Source organism: Salvelinus fontinalis, chromosome 4, assembly GCF_029448725.1.
Source record: "Salvelinus fontinalis isolate EN_2023a chromosome 4, ASM2944872v1, whole genome shotgun sequence".
Taxonomy (NCBI): domain Eukaryota; kingdom Metazoa; phylum Chordata; class Actinopteri; order Salmoniformes; family Salmonidae; genus Salvelinus; species Salvelinus fontinalis.
In genome coordinates this window covers 39,582,781-39,610,307 of record NC_074668.1, presented here as the reverse complement: position 1 = coordinate 39,610,307, position 27,527 = coordinate 39,582,781, and the positions used below count along the sequence as shown (strand labels likewise).

Below are 27,527 nucleotides of genomic sequence, written 5' to 3'. Positions count from 1 at the left end.
GTGGTGCCATCTGCTGCTTAATGCTAACTGCCTCTGTCAGCCCAGCGCTTGTCAATTAGTTTAAATGCATGCTAATGAATGCATTCATTAGAAACTAATTAGACTGAAGCATCTTTCTTTCCAATAGGTTCTTCCCATTCAAATGCTGTTGGCCAATGTTGTTGCTGCCTCTCCTGCCCTGTCCGCCAAAGTAAGGTTGGTTTCTTTGATGAGGTTTGCATACTAACGCCTCACACCTGTGCCGCCACTTGAATGCACAGCGATAAGTGTTCACGCACACATACCCATACGCGTGCACAAAACACACACCTTGTGGGTGTGTCAGCTCTCTTTCATTGTGTGTAACTGTCTGAATAACGTCATCTGCATGGCTGGCTGCTCTCCATGCCTCAGCAGCTCGCCGCCTGGCTGCACCATGAAGAGGAGATGTGGTCTCTATGCACGATGGATAAAGACATCTGAACAAATGAGATGTTACTATTGGGAACTGTGACTGACAGGCTTCCTGATCCTGATGTGGCATTGTAGAGGGAGGCTGTTCAATCAGGGAGACAGCCACCGGGCACAGGCAGGGAGGGGTCTGTCTGTCTCTTTGTGCCTGTGTGCGTGCGTGCGTGTGTCTGTCTCTGTGAATGACTCCGTCTGTCTGTCTGAGTGTCTGTTTATCGCTTGGTTTGTCTCTTTTGTCTGTCACTGAACGTTTGCTAAACTCACCAGCCACAAATAATACTGCACTACAATAAGAGCGTCAATAAGCCATCGAGCTAGGGGGAAGAATGTCCCCTTCAAGTATGTACTTTATGTCTGTTTGCAGAGTAGGGCCAAGTCTGCTTCTCTCGGTTGCAGAGGGCCTTTGATCTCTAAGTAGTACCCTACGGTGTTGCGTCACATTAGGCTTGGCCTCATTGGTGTGACATATCATGCTGCAGTGACAGTATACTTACATTCCTGTTTGAAGGTGAAGTACTCTGTGAGGTGCCGGCACTCGTGGTTCCCTCGCAGGAGGAAGAGTGTGGTCGGGTGATTGATCTTGAGTGACCAGAGGTACAGCACACACTGTGAGAGGAGAGAGAGCGAGAGAACGAGTGAGGGACACAAGGCAACCAGGGCATGAAAGTCAAGCACACAACCCCAGCATAGATCCTGAATGGCCAACATGAATTATATATCACAAATCGCTATACAAAATAAACATTTACATTCTGTTGAGGCTGAGAAGGTCAAAAAACACAAAATGATAGAAGAAGCACAGGACCAGGCCCCCCAGATTGTAAGGACGAGGAGAATTGTCAACTGCAACAGGTGGTTTCAAACGGATACGCTCCAGCCAAAGGTTTGCCTACACCTCTTCAACCAACCAGATGGCCTGTGTCTACAGTCCAGTGCAAAAATAAAAACAATAAAACAGCGCATTAAAACTGGGGCCGTATCCACAAAGTGCCTAAGAGTAGAAATTGGTTGTAAGTGTTGAGAATAAAGACTTTACATCTATCCTTATGGGTAAAAATAAAAGCTATACATTAAGCCTCTTTAGTCATAAGAGTCCCACCTAGGCGACAGATACTGTATTTAGGACACCTCACGAGCAGTTAAGAGTTACTGTACCAGCAGGTGTCTTGAAAATAGAAAAATGCAGTGAGTCAGTGGTTTGTGTGCCACACGCAATTGCTTTGGAGTTGTTAAAGGGCCAATTTAGCAATTTTTATCTCAAAATCAAATAATTAGTGAGTGTTATTTTTTAAAATATTAAAATGGTTAAAAACAGCTTCTTAGCAAATAGCAATTTCTTAAGCAAGAATTTTGCTACAAGCGGGAAGAGGACTCTTGCGGGTTCTCATTTGGTTGTTATCAGTTGTGTACAGGCAACTGTCTTATGAGCGCTGAGCAGCAGCCAAAACGAGCAGTTGCTCGGCTCCTCACACGCAGAGCGCCTGTATCGCATTAGTGGAAACAAAGACTTCTCAGGGAATATCTTCCGGTTTTGACTATAAGAAGTGACTTTTCCTTGCAGGTTAGGAGAATTAACGTGGTAGGTTGGGATAATTAGGTTAAGGTCAGGAAAAGGTTAGGGTTAGCTCAAATTGTCTCCAACGCGACTCGAAAGTATCTAGCTACAAACAGGCTGCGCATAAACATTTGCATGGGTCGGAAGTGATTTTTATCGGGATGGGACAGACAAGTACGTGAAAAAGTTTGACAGGACAAGATGGATATAATTAATAATAATATTATAATTTATTTTCACTCCTGGGAGTGGTCTGAGATATGGGCCTAATTGGTCAAGCCTAATGAGAGGGATATGTAACCAGGAAACTCTGATATTGGCAGAGGTTTGAAACTCTTTGTTATTGGTATATTAACTTATACCGCCTGGTGATGTCACTAGCAGGCCAAAACTCCATCCCACCAAAACAGGCTGAAATTTCAGGTATTTTCAAACAGCTCTTACACTAAAAACGGCATTATCATAATTTTTACAATTTCACTGTATTACCCCAAACTCAGTGTGGAAATTTGCGCAGAGTACACCAAACATTAGGAACACCTTCCTAATATTGAGTCGCGCACCTTTTGCCCTCAGAACAGCCCTTAACTCATCAAGGCATGGACTCTACAAGGTGTCGAAAGCATTCCACAGGGATGCTGGCCCATGTTGACTCCAATGCTTCCCACAGTTGTGTCAAGTTGACTGGATGTCCTTTGGGTGGTGAACCATTCTTGATACACACATGAAAAACAGTTGAGCGTGAGAAAACGTGCAGCCTTGCAGATCTTGACACAAACCGGTGCACCTGGCACCATACCCCATTCAAAAGGCACTTAAATATTTTGTCTTGCCCATTCACCCTCTGAATGGCACACATACACAATCCATGTCTCAATTCTCACAAGGCTTAAAAATCCTTAATTAACCTGTCTCCTCCCCCTCATCTACACTGATTGAAATCTATTTAACAAGAGACATTAATAAGGGATCATAGCTTTCACCTGGACTTACCTGGTCAGTCTGTCTCATTCTTAATGTTCTGTATACTCAATGTATATAAAACTAAGGTAAATGACATTTTTGACTGCACTGGGCCTTTAAAATTATGTTTTGATATTTCTATATATGATCAAGCCATAAATAATCTAGATCTACATGCAACAGTATCTCTTGCACTTTGACAGCGATGTCACATGATATGCAATGTTGTATGCAACATTATCAGCTAGTGACTTGATGTTAATGTGTTGATATAACAGTAAAAGTCAAAATTCTGCTTTTAACAACCATCAGAATAGGGTAAAAAACAAAAATATGCCAACATACTGTATTTGTCAATAATTAAGAGTAGGCAAAGTGATGATGTCAGGTGAAAATTATATCAAATGTTTAAAGGGCCAGTGCTGTCGAAAACATGATTTTCATGTGGTTTAAATATATTTCCACACTGAGGTTGGACTAGTACTGTGAAATTATGAAAATTATGATAATGCCCTTTTAGTGTAAGAACTGTTTATTTGAAAAGACCGCCTGAAACAGCAGCCTGTTTTGGTGCGATGGAGTTTTGGCCTGCTAGTGACATCACCAGGCAGTAAAATGAGTTAATAGACCAATATGAAAGAGTTCCAAATCGCTCTGCCAATAACAGCTAGTTTCCCCCTCTCCACCCAGACCACTACCAGACAGTTCTAGCAACATTTCTGCTTGAGAAATTGGTCTTTGCTAAGAAGCTATTTTGTTTATTTTTTACCATTTCAATTGAAAACAAATCACAGTAAGGTACATAATTGTTACCCAAAAATGATTTGATATTGAGATAAAAACAACAGCATTGGACCTTTAACCATTGCAAAATTTGATGTAGTCACATTTACCGTGGTTGTCTGAAGCGTGCTATAGAGTTCCCAGCTGGCGATGCCTCATCACAATTGGTTATTCCCCATAATTTGCAACAATGCCAATGAGCATGATCACAATCTTTCCTTTGCCTCAAACTACAGTGACTACCATCTGAGATACACTTTTATGAGTTGATTTTACTCCTGGCTCAGAGTTTGTCTGGGCAGTGTCTTAGCATCACCCTAAAACCTACTCTGAGACAAAAAAAAATTGACGTCAAAACAGGTTTTAACAGGATTCCAAGGACCTTTTTTGCGCTGATTTGTGGCTACGGGCCCAGGTCTCCTCTGAAAAGCAACAACAGACTAGTCATTCTATCCCCGTTTAGGGCTCTCAATGGGAGAGGATAAAAAAACACCAGATTCAATCAAAATTAATTTATCCTCAGACACTCTTTGATGCAGTACCGTAATAGAGTTCGGGCCGTATTTAATGTGTGACGACAATATGAAAAGCGGGCTACATTTACAATCCAAATGAGATTGCTTCCCCTTCCACTTTCCAGCCTCAGACGACAGACAAACAAGGTAGCAGCACTCATTAGTCTCCACTTGGCTTGCCACTCTCAGTCTCCCTCTCTCAGCCCCCTCACTCTTCATCCTCTACTTTAAAATACAGCCAGGCAGGAACACAACCAGAGCCCTACATTAAGTCCTGAGAACAGGATGCCAAGGCAACCAAGGCCAGCAGGTGTCCATTCAAATAATACACAATAGAGAAGTGGGGATTGCGCTACCCACAATTCCGGAGTTTCTAGGAAGGCTGGGATGTTACGGAGCTGGGAGGGAAGTGCAGGTAGGGACTTGGGATTGTTTGTGTCATCATCATGCCAACTCCTTGTCATTCTTTGGCATGTCAAACATGGGTTAACAATGACTGGGGACTGGTTGACCATGGGGAGAGGTTCAGGCCAGGGAGGGAGCCAGGGTGAGGAGAGGGTCAGTTTAGAGTCAGTGAAAGGACCTATAGTCTGAGTGAGGGGCTTTGAGTGGAGTGCCTTAGGCTGAAGGGCGATTTAATGAGTCTCTCCCCCCCTCTCTCCTCTCTCCCTCCCTGCCTGCGTGCGTTGAGCGGGGGAGGCAGACAAAGGCAGCAGAACAGCACGTTGTGTGTCAGACAAGTGGCTGCTACCTCCCTCACCTCGAAACACACATACTTCACTTCAGCCTAAGACAGCAGTGTGCTGCCTGGGGGTGGCTGGAGGCTGGGAGGGGTCCATAGGTTAGAGCACTTTCCTGCATCAAAGAGGGAGAAAGGAATGAGAAGGCGGTGAGGCAAAGGAGGGCCAACAGGAGAATCAAATGGATGGCTCACACATCCTGAATTTAGACCGAGCAAATGTCTGGCCTGAAATGGTAATGCTACCTACCTTCTACAAAAGGATAAGGTCAATCTTTCCATTCTTGGCCTTCATATGGAACTACAACACAGGTTTCTGAGCCCATTTACACTAAATCAAAATCAATCTGGGTGTACAGATACAAGTAACTGCCAAAATAAAGAACATACCAACAAGTGCCTTAACAGGGCGTTGGGGCACCACGAGTCAGAACAGCTTCAATGCACCTTGGCATAGATTCTACAAGTGTCTTGAACTCCGTGCGACACCATTCTTCCATGAGAAATTCCATCATTTGGTGTTTGGTTGATGGAAAATTATGTCTCAGGCGCCGCTCCAGAATCGCCTATATGTTTAATTGAGTTGAGATCTGGTGACAGACGGCCATGGCATACGGTTTACATCGTTTTCACGCTCATCAAACCATTCAGTGACCATTCATGCCCTGTGGATGGGGGCATAGCCTGGTAGCCAAAATAATGACTCTAAGCATGATGGGATGTTAACTGCTTAATTAACTCAGGAACCACACCTGTATGGAAGGACCTGCTTTCAATATACTTTGTATCCTTTATTTACTCAAGTATCCATTATTCTGGCAATTACGTGTAGAGCTCACCATGTGTCTCTCTATTCCATATGTAGTGCACTACTTTTGACCAGAGCCCTATGAGTCCTGGTGAAAAGTAGTGCACTACATAGGGGGAAAGGGTGCCATTTGGGACGCATCCACCCATAAATCCAGTGAGTTATGCTGTGGTCCAACTCTGGCCCACGTCCAATGGTAGATCTCATTACTGGCCTAGTCAACACACTGGTTTAATTTACGCAGCACATCAAAGAGCGGTTCTCTTTGCCAGTCCTTCTAGGAGGGCAAGGCACTGGCAGAACCCTCCTCCTTACCCCTAGACTAAGGCACAGTCGGTCATTATACTAGCAGATATTTGATGTGTAACAGAAAGCACATGGAGTCATTTCATTCTTGTCATTTTAACCAGGATAGTAAACTAAGTAACACTTGCCACTGTTAGGGCCCTACAAAATGTGTGTTGCAGAGAATGTGGACAGAATCAAGACATTAAAACTGAATTTTAATTCATACATTTTCCCAAGTTTATCATAAGACATGAACAAAATACATCGTATTTTACTTCAACTTTGTGAAGAGGCAACAGCACAGGAATGCCCCAGTCTGTTTGTCTACTACTTTGTGTAGCCTATAGCGATGATGCTAATTTAATGACAATCGTCTTCTGGTAAAGGTTCCCAAAAACATTCTCAATTAAATGATAACTACAAAGTAGCCTATGGCTACCTGGCAGAATGATATCATGATTATTTGCATCAATCCAGTGGCCATTTGTTTTGCAAACTCTGCAACCACAAGCGCTACAGAAACACTGCTAACCAAACAGTCTCTGGCTGGTGCTCAGCTGCATTAAAGGTTAACACCTAAAATAAAAAAAATCTGATTTTTCACAGACCTCAAAAGTGGTCTCCTGATGGTTTAAGCATTGTTGTGGACTTGAACATCCATTTTTGGTGTTTTTCTATTAAAGTGTGATTTTGGAAATTTGGGAGAAACAGAACGAAGTCGGCAAAATAAAATAGATTTTAATTAGGGCCTTACACTGTTTTCCTGGGAGTAAAGTGAAAATCAAGTGAACACCAAACAACGCAGGCTACACAACTACACAATAAGCGTTTCAAAAACTTTTTGGGTGAGTGAAATGAGCCTTGATTTTTACAGGCACATAACTCCATTGTGCTTCCAGAGGAGTCATGGATGGACATTAGCCTACCTATTTCCTGTGAGTCCTGTCTGGTTATGAGGGGACGAGAACATTTCATCTAGAATAGCTGATCAATGGCCCAGGAGTCACCTGTCATTCCCTATGCTCTTTCACCGACACCTTTTCATCTGTGACATTTCACCTACTGCCTCCCATCAAAAGCCCCCCAGAACCACAGACAAAGCAGGTCGATGCTTAGCCCAGTTAGCCGTCCAGGCCCTACAGCCCCGTCGACTCTTCCATTCAACACCCACAGGTCATAACTCAGCCAGCCCAGTTCTGCACCCTGAGGACCAGTCAGACTCTGCAGAATTTTGTATTCAATACCAGGTTTAGTATCACAATACTCAATACCATTACAATACTCAAAAACAAAAAAAAGCAGGCTTATTAGACAAAGTTACAGAATGGTGCTTGAGCCAGACAGATCTTTTGAGTTGAATATCATTACATTTGAAATTTTTATTTTTATGTATGCCTTAATTAATCAATTACACAATAATAAAATCAATATGACTTTGTTGTTTACCAATCTGACTACATAATGGTAATCACTTATTTGAATAGTACATCTCTAATGATAAACTCAGTAAATCAAGCTGTAGGCCAGCCTAGGCCTATTACCAATACAGGTGGGAGTACATGTATTGAGTTATTGAGCTCGTTTTGGCTGGTTTCATGGGCTATAGATGAAACACAATTTGTTTCCTTTCCATTGGGGACTTATTTATTATACTGATCAACAATATTTGCATAGAAGAAGCAATCTCTTATTTTATGAAAGTGTCAGTTCGAGGCTCGGACAAAGATCATCTTGAAAAAGGTAGAGACGCGAGGCGGGGGAGACGAAGTGAATGAATAACGTTTTTGGTGACAATCAGCTTTAAAATCAGCAATATTTTGCTGATACTAGGATAGTGAATTGATGTTAGCTTCAGCTGTATGCAAGCAAGGAAAGTTAGCCTACAAAGCTGGAGGCTACCTGCATCCTATTGCATTAAGTGTTCTAGCCTGTAATGGATATGCTTGTGTGAACAGTAATTCCGTAAAAAAAGAAAGAAAAGACATGCAGCGTTACATTATGCTGCAATTAACACACTTAAATAAGTGTTGCATGTGAATCAGCCCAGACTCCCAGTGAGTGCAGTGGTTCATCAGGACAGGCTAGAGCTAGGAACGACTAAGAGGAGCAGGCACGGTGCACTCGCTAGGGTTGAATATTTTCCCGGTATTTTACAAATGTTCCATCCCGACAATGAAATCACTTTTCTCCCGGGTAACCCTCTATTCCTGCCAAAACCCGAAGTGTCATTCTAAAGCATATAAATAGGCTTGTCTGGATTTGATTAGAGCTTTGATAGAAAATTCAAGCCTGATGTTAAATGAGCCTGATGAGCCATACAATAAATACATTTTATGAGCCCTACATTAAAATACATTTAATGAGCCCAAGCCCAAATGTTTGTGCCGTTATCCAATACATTACCAGTCAAAAGTTGTATAATACCTACTCATTCAAGGGTTTTTCTTTATTTTTACTATTTTCTACATCGTAGAATAATAGTGAAGACATCAAAACCATTAAATAACACATATGGAATTACGTAGTAACCAAAAAAAGTGTTAAACAATTCAAAATATATATTATATTTGTGATTCTTCAAATAACCACCCTTTGCCTTGATGACAGCTTGGCATTCTCTCAACCAGCTTCATGAGGTAGTCACCTGGAATGCATTTCAATTCAACAGGTGCGCTTTCTTCAAATTTTTTTTTGTATTTTCTTTCCTTCTTAATGCGTTTGAGCCAATCAGTTGTGCTGTGACAAGGTGGGGGGGTATACAGAAGATGTTGTTTTACCAAATAGTTCTAAGTCCATATTATGGCAAGAACAGCTCAAATAAGCAAAGAGAAACAACAGTGCATCATTACTTGAAGGTCAGTCAATACGGAACATTTCAAGAACTTTCTTCTAGTGCAGTTGCAATAACCATCAAGCACTATGATGAAACGGGCTCTCATGAGGACCGCCACAGGAATGGTCGACCCAGAGTTACCTCTGCTGCAGAGGATCAGTTCATTAGGAGTTACCAGCCTCAGAAATTGCAGCCCAAATAAATGCTTCACTGAGTTCAAGTAACAGACACATCTCAACATCAACTGTTCAGAGGAGGCAGTGTGAATCAGGCCTTCATGGTCGAATTGCTGTAAAGATACCACTACTAAAGGACACCAATAATAATAACAGACTTGCTTGGGCCAAGAAACACGAGCAATGGATGTTAGACCGGTGGAAATCTGTCCTTTGGTCTGGAGTTCAAATTGGCGACTTTTGGTTCCAACCGCTGTTGTCTGAGACGCGGTGTGGGTGAATGGATGATCTCTGCATGTGTATTTCCCACTGTATAGCATGAAGGTGGTGGTGTTATGGTGTGGGGGTGCTTTGCTGGTGACACCGTCTGTGATTTATTCAGAATTAAAGTACATTTAATCAGCATAGCTACCACAGCATTCTGCAGCAATACACCATCCCATCTGGTTTGGGCTTAGTGGGACTATCATTTGTTTTTCTACAGGACAATGAGCCAACACACCTCCAGGCTGTGCAAGGGCTATTTTACCCAGAAGGAGAATGATGGAGTGCTGCATCAGATGACCTGGCCTCCACAATCCACCAGCCTTAACCAAATTGAGATGGTTCAGCATGAGTCGGACTGCAAAGTGAAGGAAAAGCAGTGCTTTTGGAAAAGCTGACCACGACTCCATTTTGTTGCTTCCAGCCTACAAACAGAAACTAAAACAACAAGCTCCCGCGCTCAGGTCTGTTCAACGCTGGTCCGACCAATCTGATTCCACGCTTCAAGATTGCTTTGATCACGCGGATTGGAATATGTTCCGCATTGCGTCCAACAACAACATTGACGAATATGCTGATTCGGTGAGCGAGTTCATTAGAAAGTGCATTGACGATGTCGTACCCACAGCAACGATTAAAACATTCCCAAACCAGAAACCGTGGATTGACGGCAGCATTCGCGTGAAACTGAAAGCGCGAACCACTGCTTTTAACCAGGGCAAGGTGACCGGAAACATGACCGAATACAAACAGTGTAGCTATTCTCTCCACAAGGCAATCAAACTAGCTAAGTCCCAGTACAGAGACAAACTAGAGTCGCAATTCAACAGCTCAGACACAAGAGGTATGTGGCAGGGTCTACAGTCAATCACGGATAACAAAAAGAAAACCAGCCCCGTCGCGGACCAGGATGTCTTGCTCCCAGACAGGCTTAATAACTTTTTTGCTTGCTTTGAGGACAATACAGTGCCACTGACACGGCCCGCTACCAAAACCTGCGGGCTCTCCTTCACTGCAGCCGAGGTGAGTAAAACATTTAAACGTGTTAACCCTCGCAAGGCTGCAGGCCCAGACGGCATTCCCAGCCGCGTCCTCAGAGCATGCGCAGACCAGCTGGCTGGTGTGTTTACGGACATATTCAATCAATCCTTATCCCAGTCTGCTGTTCCCACATGCTTCAAGAGGGCAACCATTGTTCCTGTTCCCAAGAAAGCTAAGGTAACTGAGCTAAACGACTACCGCCCCGTAGCACTCACTTCCGTCATCATGAAGTGCTTTGAGAGACTAGTCAAGGACCATATCACCTCCACCCTACCGGACACCCTAGACCCACTCCAATTTGCTTACCGACCCAATAGGTCCACATACGACGCAATCGCAACCACACTGCCCTAACCCATCTGGACAAGAGGAATACCTATGTAAGAATGCTGTTCATTGACTACAGCTCAGCATTCAACACCATAGCACCCTCCAAGCTCATCATTAAGCTTGAGACCCTGGGTCTCGACCCCGCCCTGTGCAACTGGGTCCTGGACTTCCTGACGGGCCGCCCCAGGTGGTGAAGGTAGGAAACAACATCTCCACTCCGCTGATCCTCAACACTGGGGCCCCGCAAGGGTGCGTTCTCAGCCCCCCCCTGTACTCCTTGTTCACCCACGACTGAGTGGCCATGCACGCCTCCAACTCAATAATCAAGTTTGCGGATGACACTACAGTGGTAGGCTTGATTACCAACAACGACGAGACAGCCTACAGGGAGGAGGTGAGGGCCCTTGGAGTGTGGTGTCAGGAAAATAACCGCTCACTCAATGTCAGCAAAAGAAAAGAGATGATCGTGGACTTCAGGAAACAGCAAAAGGTGCACACCCCCTATCCACATCGACGGGACAGCAGTGGAGAAAGTGGAAAGTTGTAAGTTCCTCGGTGTACATATCACCGACAAACTGAAATGGTCCATGCACTCAGACAGCGTGTGGTGAAGGCAGCGCAACAGCGCCTCTTCAACCTTTTGGCTTGTCACCAAAAACCCTGACAAACTTTTACAGATGCACAATCGACAGCATCCTGTCGGGCTGTATCACAGCCTGGTACGGCAACTGCACCGCCCTCAACCGCAAGGCTCTCCAGAGGGTAGTGAGGTCTGCACATTGCATCACCTGCCCTCCGTGACACCTACAGCACCCGATGTCACAGGAAAGCAAAAAAGATTGTCAAAGACAATAACCACCCGAGCAACTGCCTGTTCACCCCGCTTCCATCCAGAAGGCGAGGTCAGTACAGGTGCAGCAAAGCTGGAACAGAGAGATTGAAAAACAGCTTCTATCTCAAGATCATCAGATAGCACACAGAGGTGACTGCTTATCTACAGACTTGATAACATTGGGCACTTTAATGAATGGAACACTAGTCACTTTAAGAATGTTTACATATCTCGCATTACTCATCTCATACGTATATAATGTATACTGTATCCTTCACTATCTATTCTTTATAGTCTATTGCATCTTAGCCACTCTGTCACTGCTCATCCATATATTTTATACTTATATATTCTCATCCCATTCCTTTACTAGATTGTGTGTATTCATTTTGCTGTGTTATTTGTTAGATATTAGGTTTTGTTGTGGAATTGTTAGATATTACCTGTTAGATACTGCTGCACTGTCGGATCTAGAAGCATAAGCATTTAGCTACACTTGTAATAACATCTGCTAACCATGTGTATGTGCCCAATAAAATGTGATTTGACTTCAAGAGCTAAGGAGAGTGTAAGGAGAGGCCAGTGGAGCACATGTGCATGCATATTGTGCAAGAGACAGAGGCTCTAAGTGAGAAGCTTATTATGCATAACCCATCATTAATTAGCTAACAATAAGGCTAATACTGCAGTGAATGGATTACCTGGAAGAGGTAAGCTGGGACATCTGTATATAGGGTTATACAGTATATCAACTAGAACAGAATTATCTATTTCTGATGCAATTTGAATGGAATTGATGAGAGCACAAGACTGCGAGAGCGCGATTGTGTGTGCACTGGTTTAAAGCAACGATATATTCGAGTGATGAGCTGTTTTAAAATAATGCTTTTTAAAAATCTTTACAATAAACAAATTAGGTGACCCCCAAAAGTCAGATGGAGACGGGTAAATTAGACACACATTCAATCTTTATATTATAGACTATGCTGCAACAAATGTAGGCCTACCTGCCACAAGAAAAAAAGTTACCATGATGAGATGATTGATCTACACATTCTGAACTGCGCTCCAATCTGAGATGGGCTGTCTGTCCCCACCCTGAGCATTGATGATTCATCATGCGGAGGCCGTAGAGAAGCCAGATTTAGACAACGCATTTCATTTAACAGTTCCATTTCACGCCATGCTGTTCATATTAATAATATATTATAATTTATTGGTTTCTTGCAGTTATTTATCCCGGGAAAGGGGAGTGGTTTTGAGCAGTAAATGCCGGTAAATCTGTTACCGCGTTCCCGCCATTCAACCCTAGTGCTTGCGTTATAAAAAGGGAACATTGGCTGCGCTGGTAGACAGACTTGATCCCCTCTCAATCAGTAGACGACGTGAAACATTTGACATAAGTATCAAAGTAACAAAAATTCTAGTACCAAACTGTTTTTCATGTTCTAGTATCGAAACAGTTAAGACGTTTCGGCATACAGTGCAACAGTACTCTGCTGTGAGGATCCAGGTTTCCACTCTAGGGGTCAAGTCTACCAGTTTCTGCTCTTCTCATTAGTGGCTGCAAAATCCATTATTTAAATCCTCTATCAACGTAATAATGAAAATGCTTTAATCCACTTTACATGACAACGGCTCCTGGACAGAAATGTTCGTTTAACACTCTAATTTCAAACTGACAGAAACGCTAAATCATGCAGTTACCATGATGACCATTCAGAGAGCACAGGAAAGCAGCAGAAAGAAAACCCATTAAAAAAAAATCTAACAGCCGTCTCATTTTCGTTTTTTTCTAGTTTCAGCAGACCCAATTTCAGGAGGCCACAAAAGCTATATGGGGATACAAAAATGGGTCTGATCTACATTAACCAAATCTGTCACGGCAAAACATGTCAAAATCAGCACTCAATAGTAAGCTTGGGCTGTAAGAGGATACATCCTAAATGGCACCCTATGCCCTATAGTGCTGGAATTCGTTTCCTAAAGCGGCATATTACCCATTACTCGTTACTTCAATCAAAGTAACATGCTACGTTACAAAATTACTTTCTGTGCAGATGAATGAGTTATATTAATTGTTATATTACTTATAGTAAAATATAACCGAATATAAATGAATAAAATTGAAATAATATATTTTTCAACTTGAGGAAAGCATGGAACCCCAGTTATTCTACAAAGAAGTGATATTTTTAAAATAGAGCCAATCAGATCATTTTGTTGTTGTTGTTGTTTAGAAAAATGTACGCAGGGCTCCAGACTAGGGCTGTGGCGGTCATGAAATTTCGTCAGCCGGTGATTGTCAAGCAAATAACGGTCAGTATCACGGTAATTGACCGTTAATTAACAAACACATTTAGCATCTCCTGGCTTCCACAAATAGCCTACAAGCCATTTTAAAAAGTCAAATAAATCCATGTAATATAGCCTACACCTTCACAAACAATCCATTATTTATTTTAGACAAGTCTAAAGAAACATGATATGAAAAAAAATGTAGTCTATTTCAGGAGAAAAGAATTGCATACTATGAGCTGTCCTTATGTTAGGTCCTGATGTGGCTATGCCAAATGACTGTGGGCTACACCAGTTGCTTTAGCATACAATATTTGCTTATAATCTGTGGCATTATAGTATGAATACAATTAATCAAAATTTTAAATATAGATTTTTTTCCAAACATGCGGCTATTCTGTGTTGAGCTGCTAACAAATAAATATGTACTCCTATATGCTTAATTTAGAGTTATTAATGTAATTTTAGTTGTTCTACAGACATTGGGCTATATGTTTAGATTTTTAATACATTGTAAGGCAGCATGATGAGATGAAAGATTATTTGAAAAAAGTTGCTTGAAAGACATGAGCTTTGTATATACAGTGCCTTCGGAAAGACTTTTTCCACATTCGGTTATGTTACAGCCTTATTCTAAAATTGATTAAATTGTTTTCCACCCCCTCATTAATCTACACACAATACCACATAATAACAAAGCAAAAACAGGTTTATAGAAATGTTTGCTAATTAATCAAAAATAAGACAAATATGGCATTTACATAAGTATTCAGACCCTTTACTCAGTACTTTGTTGAAGCACCGTTGGCAGCGATTACAGCCTTGAGACGTTTGGGGTATGACGCTACAAACTTGGCACACCTGTATTTGGGGAGGTTCTTCCATTCTTCTGTGCAGATCCTCTCAAGCTCTGTCAGGTTGGATGGGGAGCGTCGCTGCTACTTTCAGGTCTCTCCAGAGATGCTTGATTGGGCTCTGGCTGGGCCACTCAAGGACATTCAGAGACTTGTCCCGAAGCCACTCCTGCGTTGTCTTGGCTGTGTGCTTAGGGTTGTTGTCCTGTTGGAAGGTGAACCTTCACCCCAGTCTGACGTCCTGGAGCAGGTTTTCATCAAGGATCTCTGTACTTTGCTCCGTTCATCTTTGCTTCGATCCTGACTAACACCCAGTCCTTGCTGCTGAAAAACATGTAGGGATGGTGCCAGGTTTCTTCCAGACGTGACACTTGACATTCAAGCCAAAGAGTTCAAGCTTGGTTTCATCAGACCAGAGAATCTTGTTTCTCATGGTCAGAGCCTTGAGGTGCCTTTTGGCGAACTCCATGCAGGCTTTCATGTGCCTTTTACTGAGGATTGACTTCCGTCAGCCACTCTATCATAAATACCTGATTGGTGGAGGGCTGCAGAGATGGTTATCCCTTCTGGAAGGTTCTCCCATCTCCATAGAGGAACTCTGGAGCTCTGTCAGAGTGATCATCGGGTTCTTGGTCACCTCTCTGAATTTAGGCCCTTCTCCCCCGATTCCTCAGTTTGGCCGGGCGGCCAGCTCTAGGAAGAGTCTTGGTGGTTCCAAACTTCTTCTATTTAAGAAGGATGGAGGCCACTCTGTTCTTGGGGACCTTCAATGCTGCAGACAGTTTTTGGTACTCTTCCCCAGATCTGTGCCTCGACACAATCCTGTCTCGGAGCCCTAGAGACAATTCCTTCAACCTCATGGCTTGGTTTTTGCTCTGTCAACTGTGGGACTTTATATAGACAGGTGTGTGCCTTAACAAATCCTGTCCAAACAATTTAATTTACCACAGATGGACACCAATCAAGTTGTAGGAACATCAAGGATGGTCAATGGAAACAGGATGCACCTAGGCTCAATTTCGAGTCTCAAAGCAAAAGGGTCTGAATACTTATGTAAATGTTCCAAAATTTCTATAAACATGTTTTCGCTTTGTCATTATGGAGTATTATGCGACAATGGTGCGACAAACAAGAAAAATCCAGTCAGCGGCAGTCCTGTGGCCGAAAACAGCTCGATGATGAGAGGATGAAGGAGAAGCTAACAGCCACAAATGCACAAGTAACGGCACAGTACAACAGTGGTGTGCAGAACGGCATCTCGGAACGCACAACTCGTCGGCCCTTGTAACAGATTGGCTATTGCAGCAGGAGACCACACAGTGTTCCATTTCTATAAACTGAAAACAAGAAGCGGCTCCAGTGGGCACGCGATCACCAACACTGGACAATTGAGGAGTGGAAAAACATTGCCCGGTCCGCCGAGTCCCGGCTTCGGTTGTGTCATGCTGATGGCAGAGTCAGGATTTGGTGTAAGCAGCATGATTGGTACAGGTACAGGCTGGTGGCGGTGGTGTAATGTTTTCCTGGCACACATTAGGTCCCTTGATACCAACTTTAAATCCACAGAATAATTGAGGCAAAGGGGGGGGGGGGGTTCAACCTAGTACTGGATGAGTGTACCTAAAACTGGCCACTGAGGGTATATAACACACTGGCAGAGATATGATTCTGAAAGTATAATTGAAAAAGTAACTAATTATATTATCCAATTTTAAAAAGTGACATGTTATATTACTGTTTTAAAGTAATCTGATTACTGTAATGCGTTACACTCAACATGGATGCCATATATAGTGCACTACTTTTGACCAGAGCCTAAATGGGCCTGTAGTGGTCAGCAGGGCTGTCTAAGAAGTGCTACAGCTCATTAGGGTCAAAACCCACCACTATCTTGCTCTCTCACCACTGATGCACTAGATTCCAGACACAGGCAGGCTTGAGGGTGGATAGTCTGTGTGTCTGTCACGGAGGTGGAGGCCTGATTATACAAAGACAGCTGGTTCAGTGAGAGGCAGCCAAGGGCCTCAGACTTAGCTATGTGAAACTCTTTTAATGCACGCACAGCCAGTCTCCTCGCACACAGACAGACACACACACACACACACACAACCATTGAACCCTACTTAGAAGCAAACACAAAAAAACTAGTCTACACTAGTGGCAGACCTGCCAACCCTGTCCAACTTTTTAGAGTACCAGATACGGGCGGGGAAATAGGAGATGTAACACTCGCTGAATTGGGGTTCTTTACCCCCGCCGATCACAAACTGGCAACACAAAGCTTAAGTAGGCTACCGCGAAGGGAATCTGAACTCTGAACACTGTTCGCTAGAACAGTCCGGTGTTTCAGCCTATGTAAAGGTGCCTATTGTATTTCTTTGCAGCGCATACATTTCAGATTTTCGAAATTGATAACATCTCAAAAACAAGTGCAAAGGCATTTTAGAAGCATTGCCTCTATAGCTAATACCGGACACTCATTCATTCCTTACAGCGCAGTCTTCGAAACTCCCGACTCCATTTAAAGCCAAGATGTTTATATTTATTTTTGATTATACTTTTGTAATGCTTTTTGTGACGTGGATCATAATTACAGTTACAGTCTATTGATCCTCGTAATGTTACGTGGAAAATACAACTAATGGGACACCTCGCCTTTTCCTGTAGTCCACAATCAGCTCATTTGTCTTGCTCACATTGAGGGAGAGGTTGTTGTCCTGGCACCACACTGCCAGTTCTCTCACAGACTCCCTATAGGCTGATCATGCCTACCATTGTTGTGTCGTCAGCAAACTTAATGATAGGGTTGGAGTCGTGTTTGGTCACGCAGCGGTGGGTGAACAGGGAATACAGGAAGGGACTAAGTACACACCCCTGAGGGGCCCCAGTGTTAAAGATCAGCGTGGCAGACATATTGTTGCCTACTCTTACCCCCTGGGGGAGGCCCGTCAGGAAGTCCAGGATCCAGTTGCAGAGAGAGGTGTTTAGTCCCAGAGTCCTTAGCTTAGTGACAAACTCCGTAAATGTCTGTGTGTTACAGCTCGAGAATCGGGATGTTAGACTTACTCAGTGGATTTCTTTTTTATTCAAATGTAATGTATATAAAAAATAATAAAAAAATAAAAATAAAAATCAGGCCCTATTTATTTATGCGTACTTTTAACTCGGATCTCGTACCTGCGTACATCGACAGAGAATCGTGTAGTTGTTACGCAAAATGTGTGCATGTTGGCAGGTCTGCAGTGGTTCCTAAACAGTGGGGCTAAGAACTCAGTCTGGCTTTCAACTTACTCTTGAAAGTTGTAATAGCAGAATACAAAGTGCCATTTGAAATTGGGTAGTGGATCATCAGTTTTTCTCTTGTCATGTCAATCATTGCATACCTTAGAGCTATTTATAACTTGTCATAAATGTCCAGACTAGCCCATGTCAACTAATGTTTCTTTAGTCCATAGATGTTGAAATAATGTTCGAGTCGCTAAAACATCACATGAATACACAGACATGGCAAAATGTATAGAATTGCAATTCAATTTGCTTTAAAACTGCAACATTTTCTCCATCAACAAGAGGGGTGTGAACAGTTTGTGTAATCAACAGTGTTCGTGCCCATAGAAATAGACGTGGCGCTCGCAGGAGGGGATCTGAGTGAAAACGTTTGAGAACCCCTGGTCTATACCATAGAAATATAATCTACAGTGCCATCAGAAAGTATTCACACCCCTTGACTTTTTCCACATTTTGTTGTGTTACAGCTTTAATTTAAAATGGATCACTGGCCTGCCTACACACACACACAATGTCCAAGTGGAATTCTGTTTTTACAAATTGCATTTTTTTAAGGATGGAATGTCTTGAGTCAACCCCTTTGTTATGGCAAGCCTAAATAAGTTCAGGAGTAAACATTTGCATAACAAGTCACATAAGTTAAATGGTCTATAAATTGCTTAATAAGATAGTGTTTAAAATGATTTAATGTTAAAACGTCTCTGTACCCCACACATACAATGCATTCAGAAAGTATTCAAACCCCTTGACTCTTTTCACATTTTGTTACGTTATAGCCTTATTCTAAAATTTATTAAAATACAAATTCCTCAATCTACACACAATAACCCATTATGACAAAGCAAAAACAGGTTCAGACATTTTTGCAAATGTATTACAAATTAAAAAAACAGAAATATCTTGTTTACATAAGTATGCAGACCCTTTGCTATGAGACTAAAAAAATAAAAAAATAAAACAGTACAAAAAAGTATGAATGTATGTACTTGTAAGTCGCTCTGGATAAGAGCGTCTGGTATATGACTTAAATCTAAAATTGATCTCAGATGCACCCGGTTTCCATTGATCATCCTTGAGATGCTTCTACAACTTGGAGTCCACCTGTGGTAAATTCAATTGATTGGACAAGATTTGGAAACGCACACACACGTCTATATAAAAAGGTCCCACAGTTGACAGTGCATTTCAGCACAAAAACAAGCCTTGAGGCCGAAGGAATTGTCAGTAGAGCTCAGAGACAGGATTGTGTCGAGGCACAGATCTGGGGAATTGTACCAAAACATTTCTGCAGCATTGAAGGTCCCCAAGAACAGTGTCATCCATCATTCTTAAATGGAAGAAGTTTGGAACAACCAAGACTCTTTCTAGAGCTAGCCGCCTGGCCAAACTGAGCAATCGGGGGAGAAGGACCTTGGTCAGGGAGGTGACCAAGAACCCGATGGTCACTGACAAAGCTCATCTGTAGAGATGGAAGAACTTCCCAGACATACAACAATCTCTGCAGACCTCCACCAATCAAGGTAAGGTATGATAAAAGGTATACCTTACAATCAAGGTAAGGTATGATACAAAAATTGTGGGAGCTTTTTAATTAGACTTCAGTGCATTTTTTGACATCATTGATCATAATTTGCTGCTGGAAAAACGTATTGGCTTTATTGGCCCATCTGAACAGAACACATAAGATATTCTTTAATGGAAGCCTCTCCAACACAATCCAGGTAGAGCCAGGTATTCCCCAGGGCAGCTGTCTAGGCCCCTTAATATTTTCCATCTTTACTAATGACCTTGCTCGAATTAAAGCACGTGTGTCCATGTATGCTGATGACTCAACATGTCAGCTGCCACAGCACGTGAAATCATTGCAACAGTTAAGAATGAGCTGCAGTCAGTTTCAGAATGAGTGGCAAGAAATAAGTTTGTCCTAAACATTTCATAAATGAAAAGCATTGTATTTGGGACAAATCATTCACTAAACCCTAAACCTCATCTAAATCTTTTAACGAATAATGTGGAAATTTAGCAAGTTGAGGATACTAAACTGCTTGGAGTAACCCTGGATTTTAAACTGTCATGGTCAAAACATATTGATGCAACATTAGCTAAGATGGGGAGAGGTCAGTCCATAATAAAATGCTGCTCTGCCTTTATAACACTATCAACAAGACAGGTCCTACAGGCCGTTGTTTTGTCGCATCTGGACTACTGTCCAGTCGTGTGGTCAGGTGCCACAGAGGGACTTAGGAAAATAACAACTGCCCCAGAACAGGGCATCATGGCTGGCCTTTTAATGTACATAGAGAGCTAACATTGATATTATTAATGTCAATATCTCCTGGCTCAAAGTAGAGGAGAGACTGACTTCATCACTACTTGTATTTGTGAGAGGTATTGCCATGTTGAACGCACCGAGCTGTCTGTTTAAACTACTAGCACACAGCTCAGCCACCCATGCATACCCCACAAGACATGCCACCAGAGGTCTCCTCACAGTTCCGAAGACCAGAACAGAATATGAGAGGTGCACAGTACTACATAGAGCCACGACTACATGGAACTCTATTCCACATCAAGCAACTCATGGAAGCAGTAAACACAGCAACAACAACTAAAAATACACCTTATCGAACAGTAAGGCTCCCAAGTGGTGCAGCATTTTAAGGCACTGCATCTCAGCGCTAGAGGCCTCACCACAGACCCTGGTTCGATTCCAGGATGTATCACAACCGGCCATGATTGAGATTCCCATAGGGCGGTGCACAATTGGCCAAACGTCATCCGGGATAGAATTAGGCCGTCATTGTAAATAAGAATTGGTTCTTAACTGACTTACCAAGTTAAATAAAATAAAAAATAAAAAATAAAATAGGGACTGCGTAGAGAGACACACAGGCACACGACAGCATAGATTATGTGTTGTAGATATGTGGTAGAAGGGTAGTGGCCTGAGGGCACACACCTAATCTATTGTGAAATGTAATGTAATGTTTTTTTAATTGTATTTAACTGCCTTAATTTTGCTGGACCCCAGGAAGAGTATGGGGATCCATAATAAATAAATAAATAAATAAATAAAAATAAATAACATACAAAATGGCTGTCTAGCAATGATCAACAACCAATTTGACAGAGCTTGAAGAATATATATATTTTTTTTAATTGCAAATATTGTACAATCCAGGTGTGCAAAGCTCTTAGAGACTTACCCAGAAAGACTCACAGCTGTAAATCACTGCCAAAGGTGATTCTAAGATGTACTGATTGACTAAATGTACAAATAAATGTTAATCAATCATTGCACCCACACTGCTCGCGCACGTGAACGAGCGTCTGCGTAGCCAGGCACTAAAATAGAACTTGGTTATATTTGTGACGCAAGAACCGCTGCAAGTCCCACCTCCTCATTGGTTTGTAGAAGCATATACCCACGTGGGTGATTGAAAGATGAACTGAGGTCCACACTCCAGTCCAGTTAGTAGTGCACCTTAATGTTGGTTGTCAACTGCCATATAAAGTCCAAAGAAGAAACAGCCTGAAGGAGGAGAGATTACTAGAAATGAACTCTGTTTACCCTTTTATCTGTGGATTAATTGTCCGAGTAGAGGACCTTGTTCCTTTCAGGTAAAATAACAACCCAATGTTTATATCCCAGGACAAATTATCTAACTGCAAGCTAGCTAGCTAAATTGCTATAAATGTTTAATGCTTTTCGACCTGTCCCCAAATTAATATAGTTGGATCACAGTTCGTTTTGATATTTCAACCTGTGTGTCCTGATCGCGTCTGGTGTGGGTGGACAAAATCAACATGCGCTCGATGGTGGACACGCACGCGATAGCGAGCGGTCTAGTAAGCATGAGTGTTATATATATATTTTTTTTTTTACAAAAGTTATAATTTTTCTTCCAGTTTCAAATGCGGATTTGGTGTAATCGTTGACAAAAAAACAATTAAATCCATTTTAATCCCACTTTAACAACAAAATGTCAATGGGTGTGAATACTTAAGGCCCTGTAGGCCATTTCTGTGGTCTACACACCCAGTTCACCCAGATTAATCAAGCTAACTAACTAGAGGACACTGACCCCAATTCACGTGCTCTGCCTTGAGAAGAGCAACAAACGTATGACCATGAACCAAAATGGCAGCTATTATTAAGGTTTTGACTATGTGATGTAACAAAAGACTTAGCAAACTTGACCCTGAGCCACGTTCAGACATGACATAACACGTGAGAGCACAGCAGAGTGGGTGTCCCTCAATGGGCTTGAGAGGTAAATACAGAGAGCGAGAGATGTCTAAATTAAACATGGCACACTAGTCCAGCAGGGCCAGACACACATCACCTTGTTATACAGTTGAAGTCGGAAGTTTACACACTTAAGTTGGAGTCATTAAAGCTCGTTTTTCAACCACGACACTAATTTTTTGTTAACAAACTATAGTTTTGGCAAGTCGGTTAAGACATCTTTGTGCATGACAAGTCATATTTCCAAAAACTGTTTACAGACAGATTATTTCACTTATAATTCCCTGTATCACAATTCCAGTGGGTCAGAAGTTTATATATACTAAATTGACTGTGCCTTTAAACAGCTTGGAAAATTCCAGAAAATTATGTCATGGCTTTAGAAGCTTCTGATAGGCTAATTGGTATCATTTGAGTCAATTGGAGGTGTACCTGTGGATGTATTTCATGGCCTACCTTCAAACTCAGTGCCTCTTTGCTTGACATTGTGGGAAAATCTAAAGAAATCAGCCAAGACCTCAGAAGAAAAAAAATAGTAGACCTCCACAAGTCTGGTTCATCCTTGGGAGCAGTTTCCAAATGCCTGAAGGTACCACGTTCATCTGCACAAACAATAGTACGCAAGTATAAACACCATGGGACCATGCAGCCGTCATACCGCTCAGGAAGGAGACGCATTCTGTCTCCTGTTCTGTGAAGGGAGTAGTATACAGCATTGTACCAGATCTTCAGTTTCTTGGCAATTTCTCACATGGAATAGCCTTCATTTCTCAGAACAAGAATTGACTGACGAGTTTCAGAAGAAAGTCTTTGTTTCAGGCCATTTTGAGCCTATAATCGAACCCACAAATGCTGATGCTCCAGATACTCAACTAGTCTAAAGAAGGCCAGTTTTATTGCTTCTTTAATCACAACCACAGTTTTCAGCTGCGCTAACATAATTGCAAACGGGTTTTCTAATGATCAATTAGGCTTTTAAAATGATAAACTTGGATTAGCTAACACAATGTGCCATTGGAACACAGGAGTGATTGTTGCTGATAATGGCCCTCTGTACGCCTATGTAGATATTCCATTAAAAAAATCTGCCGTTTCCAGCTACAATAGTCATTTACAACATTAACAATGTCTACTGTATTTCTGATCAATTTGATGTTATTTTAAATAGACAATTTTATTTTGCTTTTCTTCCAAAACAAGGACATTTCTAAGTGGCCCCAAACTCTTGAACGGTAGTGTACCTCTGCCGCTCTGTTCGCTTTCAAACACAACACAGAGAATTTCCTCCTGCAGCAGGATCTAAATAAGGCCAATCATATTTATCCTCTCCTTTTGAGTGCTCTGGAATAGACTCACCAAGCAGTCGCCAAACCTGATCCAACTTTTTATTCACTCCTCCCCCTTCACCCCAATTCAGATTCTCCTTGTTCATTGGCAGACTCAAGGAGAGGGGGAATTGGGTCAGTAGGGTATAATCACCTCAATACTGAAGTAGCCTCGGTCTACGTAGTCTCCGAGGAACAGATAACGTGTGTTGCTGGGCGAGCCTCCCACTTCAAACAGCTTCATTAGGTCAAAGAACTGGCCGTGGACATCTCCACACACTAAGGACAAACAAACAACACTGTTAGGGAAGGAAACAATAGGTTATTATCCTCTAGTACAGGAGAGACATGGTCTGATATGACAATACTTTGATATGCACAAGAGTGACAGTAATTTCAGAGTTACCCAATTCTGTCTATGACAAAGTAATCTAGTCATATGCAGCGAGGACATGTAGGCCTATTTGCATGTGATTGAGGCTGTGTGTGAGCACTAGCAGGGTGCAGAACAGATATACTAAGCTGGACCAGGACAGCAAGGACAGCTATGTGAAACTGGGAGTTCAGTTCAAAGGCATTTGATGACACCCATAACTCAAGCCAGCAAAAAAAAACACAGCACTCCAATACACCTTCTGTCAACAGATGCAGTTAACAGTTGTGTGGTACCATGGCATAGTGCCCAGGCATGTGCTGTGTTTACTCTGGGCCTGGTTGGGCACTATTCCATGGCACTGTATGAATGTCTGTCTGCTGGGTGCCAGAGAAAGAGAGTCGTGCATGTATTATCCTCACTCACTCAGCATGTGTGTAGGCCAGAGGGAGCAGGCTAGCCAGCAGCATACCACCCTGCATCCCAATGCTGGCTTCCTTCTGAAGCTAAGCAGTGTTTGTTCTGGATGGGAGACCAGATGCTGCTAGAAGTGGTGTTGGAGGGCCAGTAGGAGCCACCCTTTCCACTGGTCAAACAAATATATCCCAATTCCCCCGAGCAGTGATTGGGGACAATGCCCTGTGTAGGGTGCCTTTTTTCGGATGGGACGTTAAACGGGTGTCCTGACTCCCTGTGGTCACTAAAGATCCCATGGCACTTATCGTAAGAGTAGGGGTGTTTACCCCGGTGTCCTGGCAAAATTCCCAATCTGGCCCTCATACCATCCCGGTCACCTAACCATCCCCCGTCCTCTCCCCGATAACTATTCCCTAGGCCGTTGCTGTAGATGAGAATGTGTTCCCAGTCAACTCACCTGGTAAAATAAACAAAAAATAAAACCCTGATGGAATCAGTCTAATCCCTGCATTCTATTTCACTTGTGCAGTAAAACAATGGAGAGATCAGGCTGGTTCCACCAGCCGAGGAGAGTTTTATGAGTTGTATGTACGGGATACACATGGTATACACTGTCCAATGAAATGCTTACTTGTGGGGTTCCCTCAACAATGAAACAACAATAAGAAATTTGAAGTCGGAAGTTTACATACATCTTAAACATATACATTTAAACTCAGTTTCACAATTCCTGACATTTAATCCAAGCAAAAATTACCTCTTAGGTCAGTTAGGATCACCACTTTGTTAAGAATGTGAAATGTCAGAATAATAGGAGAGAGAATGATTTATTTCATCTTTTATTTCTTTCATCACATTCCCAGTGGGTCAGAAGTTTACATACACTCAATTAGTATTTGGTAGCATTGCCTTTAAATTGTTTAACATGGGGTCAAACGTTTCAGGTAGCCTTCCACAAGCTTCCCACAATAAGTTGGGTGAATTTTGGCCAATTCCTTCTGACAGAGCTGGTGTAACTGAGTCAGGTTTGTAGGTCTGCTTGCTCGCACACGCTTTTCAGTTCTCCCCACAAATTCTCAATAGGATTGAGGTAAGGGCTTTGTGATGGCCACTCCAATACCTTGACTTTGTTGTCCTTAAGCCATTTTTACACAACTTTGGAAGTATGGTTGGGGTCACTGTCCATTTGGAAGACCCATTTGAGACCAAGCTTTAACTTCCTGACTGATGTCTTGAGATATTGCTTCAATATATCCACATAATTTCCCCTTCCTCATGATGCCATCTAGTTTGTGAAGTTCACCAGTCGCTCCTGCAGCAAAGCACCCCCACAACATGATGCTGCCACCCCCGTGCTTCACGGTTGGGATGGTGTTCTTCGGCTTGCAAGCCTCCCCCTTTGTCCTCCAAACATAACAATGGTCATTATGGCCAAACAGTTCTATTTTTGTTTCATCAGACCAGAGGACATTTCTCCAAAAGTACGATCTCTGTCCCCATGTGCAGTGGCAATCTGTAGTCTGACTTTTTTTATGGCGGTTTTGGAGCAGTGGCTTCTTCCTTGCTGAGCGGCCTTTCAGGTTATGTCGATATAGGACACATTTTACTGTGGATATAGATACTTTTGTACCTGTTTCCTTCAGCATCTTCACAACGTCCTTTGCTGTTGTTCTGGGATTGATTTGCACTTTTCACACCAAAGTACGTTCATCTCTAGGAGACAGAACGCGTCTCCTTCCTGAGCGTTATGACGGCTGTGTGTTCCCATGGTGTTTATACTTGCATACTATTGTTTGTACAGATGAACGTGGTAGCTTCAGGCGTTTGGAAATTGCTCCCAGGGATGAACCAGACTTGTGGAGGTCTATATTTTTTTTCTGAGGTCTTGGCTGATTTTGTTTGATTTTCCCACAATGTCAAGCAAAGAGGCACTGAGTTTGAAGGTAGGCCTTGAAATACATCCACAGGTACACCTCCAATTGACTCAAATGATACCAATTAGCCTATCAGAAGCTACTTAAGCCATGACATTATTTTCTGGAATTTTCCAAGCTATTTAAAGGCAGTCAACTTAGTGTATGTAAACGTCTGACCCACTGAAATTGTGATATAATTCACTGTAAGTGACAATCTGTCTGCAAACAACTGTTGGAAAAATTACTTGTGTCATGCACAAAGATGTCCTAACCGACTTGCCAAAACTATAGTTTAACAAGAAATTTGTGGAGTGGTTGAAAAACGAGTTTTAATGACTCCAAGCTAAGTGTGTGAACTTCCGACTTCAACTGTACATTTTCGTGCATAAGTATAATACAGGAAGGCACAATTTATAGTCCAATATTTACATGTCTTTTGGGGAACTGGGGAAATTTAAATTGTGCAGTATTTAGCAATCATAAGTCTAGTAGCAGCAGTTGATGTGTGTGTGTGTGTAGCATGAATGAGTGTGTGTGCGTGCTAACGTGTGGAGAATCAGAGCAGGTGGTCAGTCCAGGTCAAGTGTTCAGCAGTCTTATGGCTTGTAGATCAAAACTGTCTCTGAGACTGTTGGTATCAGACCTCATGCTTCAATACCGTCTGCCTGACTAAGGGAGTGAACAGCTCGTGTGTGGGGTCCTTGATGCTGGAGGCCTTCCCCAAGCACCGCCTCGAGTAGATGGGTGGGAGTACGGTCCCAGTGATGTACTGGGCTGTCTTCACCACCTGCCTGAGGGCCTTGCGGTCGTGGACGGAGCAATTCCAGTACCAGGCTGTGATGCAACCAGTCAGGATGCTCTCAATGGTGCAGCGGTAGTATTTGGAGAGGAGTGGCGGTGGTGTTGGTCCATGTCAAGTCCTCGGTGATGTAGACGCCGAGGAACTTAAAGCCGCTGACTCTCTCTACCACAGTCCCATTGATGTGGATCGGGGCATGTTCCCCCGCTCTGCTTCCTGAAGTCAACAATCAACTCCTGACATTGAGGGAGAGGTTGTTGTCTTGGCACCACAAAGCCAGTTCACATGCCTCCCTCCCTATAAGCCAACTCGTCATTACTGGTTATCAGGCCTACGACCGTGGTTTCGTCAGCAAAATAATTATATCCAAATCCATATGAACTAGATGGCATCTACATTTGAGTTATTTTGCAAACATTCTTATCCAGAGC

General features: G+C 42.5%; 1 protein-coding gene across 5 annotated transcripts in view; it reads right to left on the bottom strand.

Annotated features, from left to right (window-relative positions):
* The window catches only part of LOC129853759 (serine/threonine-protein phosphatase 2B catalytic subunit gamma isoform-like), a 68,442-nt gene that overhangs the window by 23,546 nt on the left and 17,369 nt on the right, over positions 1–27,527 (bottom strand). For all 5 annotated transcript variants that reach the window (XM_055920126.1, XM_055920127.1, XM_055920129.1 and 2 more), the window contains exons 3-4: positions 23,746–23,870; positions 945–1,056 (exon numbers count right to left, since the gene is read on the bottom strand). In XM_055920126.1, the coding sequence (XP_055776101.1) occupies positions 945–1,056; positions 23,746–23,870 (237 nt within the window). The remainder of the gene's footprint in view (positions 1–944; positions 1,057–23,745; positions 23,871–27,527) is intronic.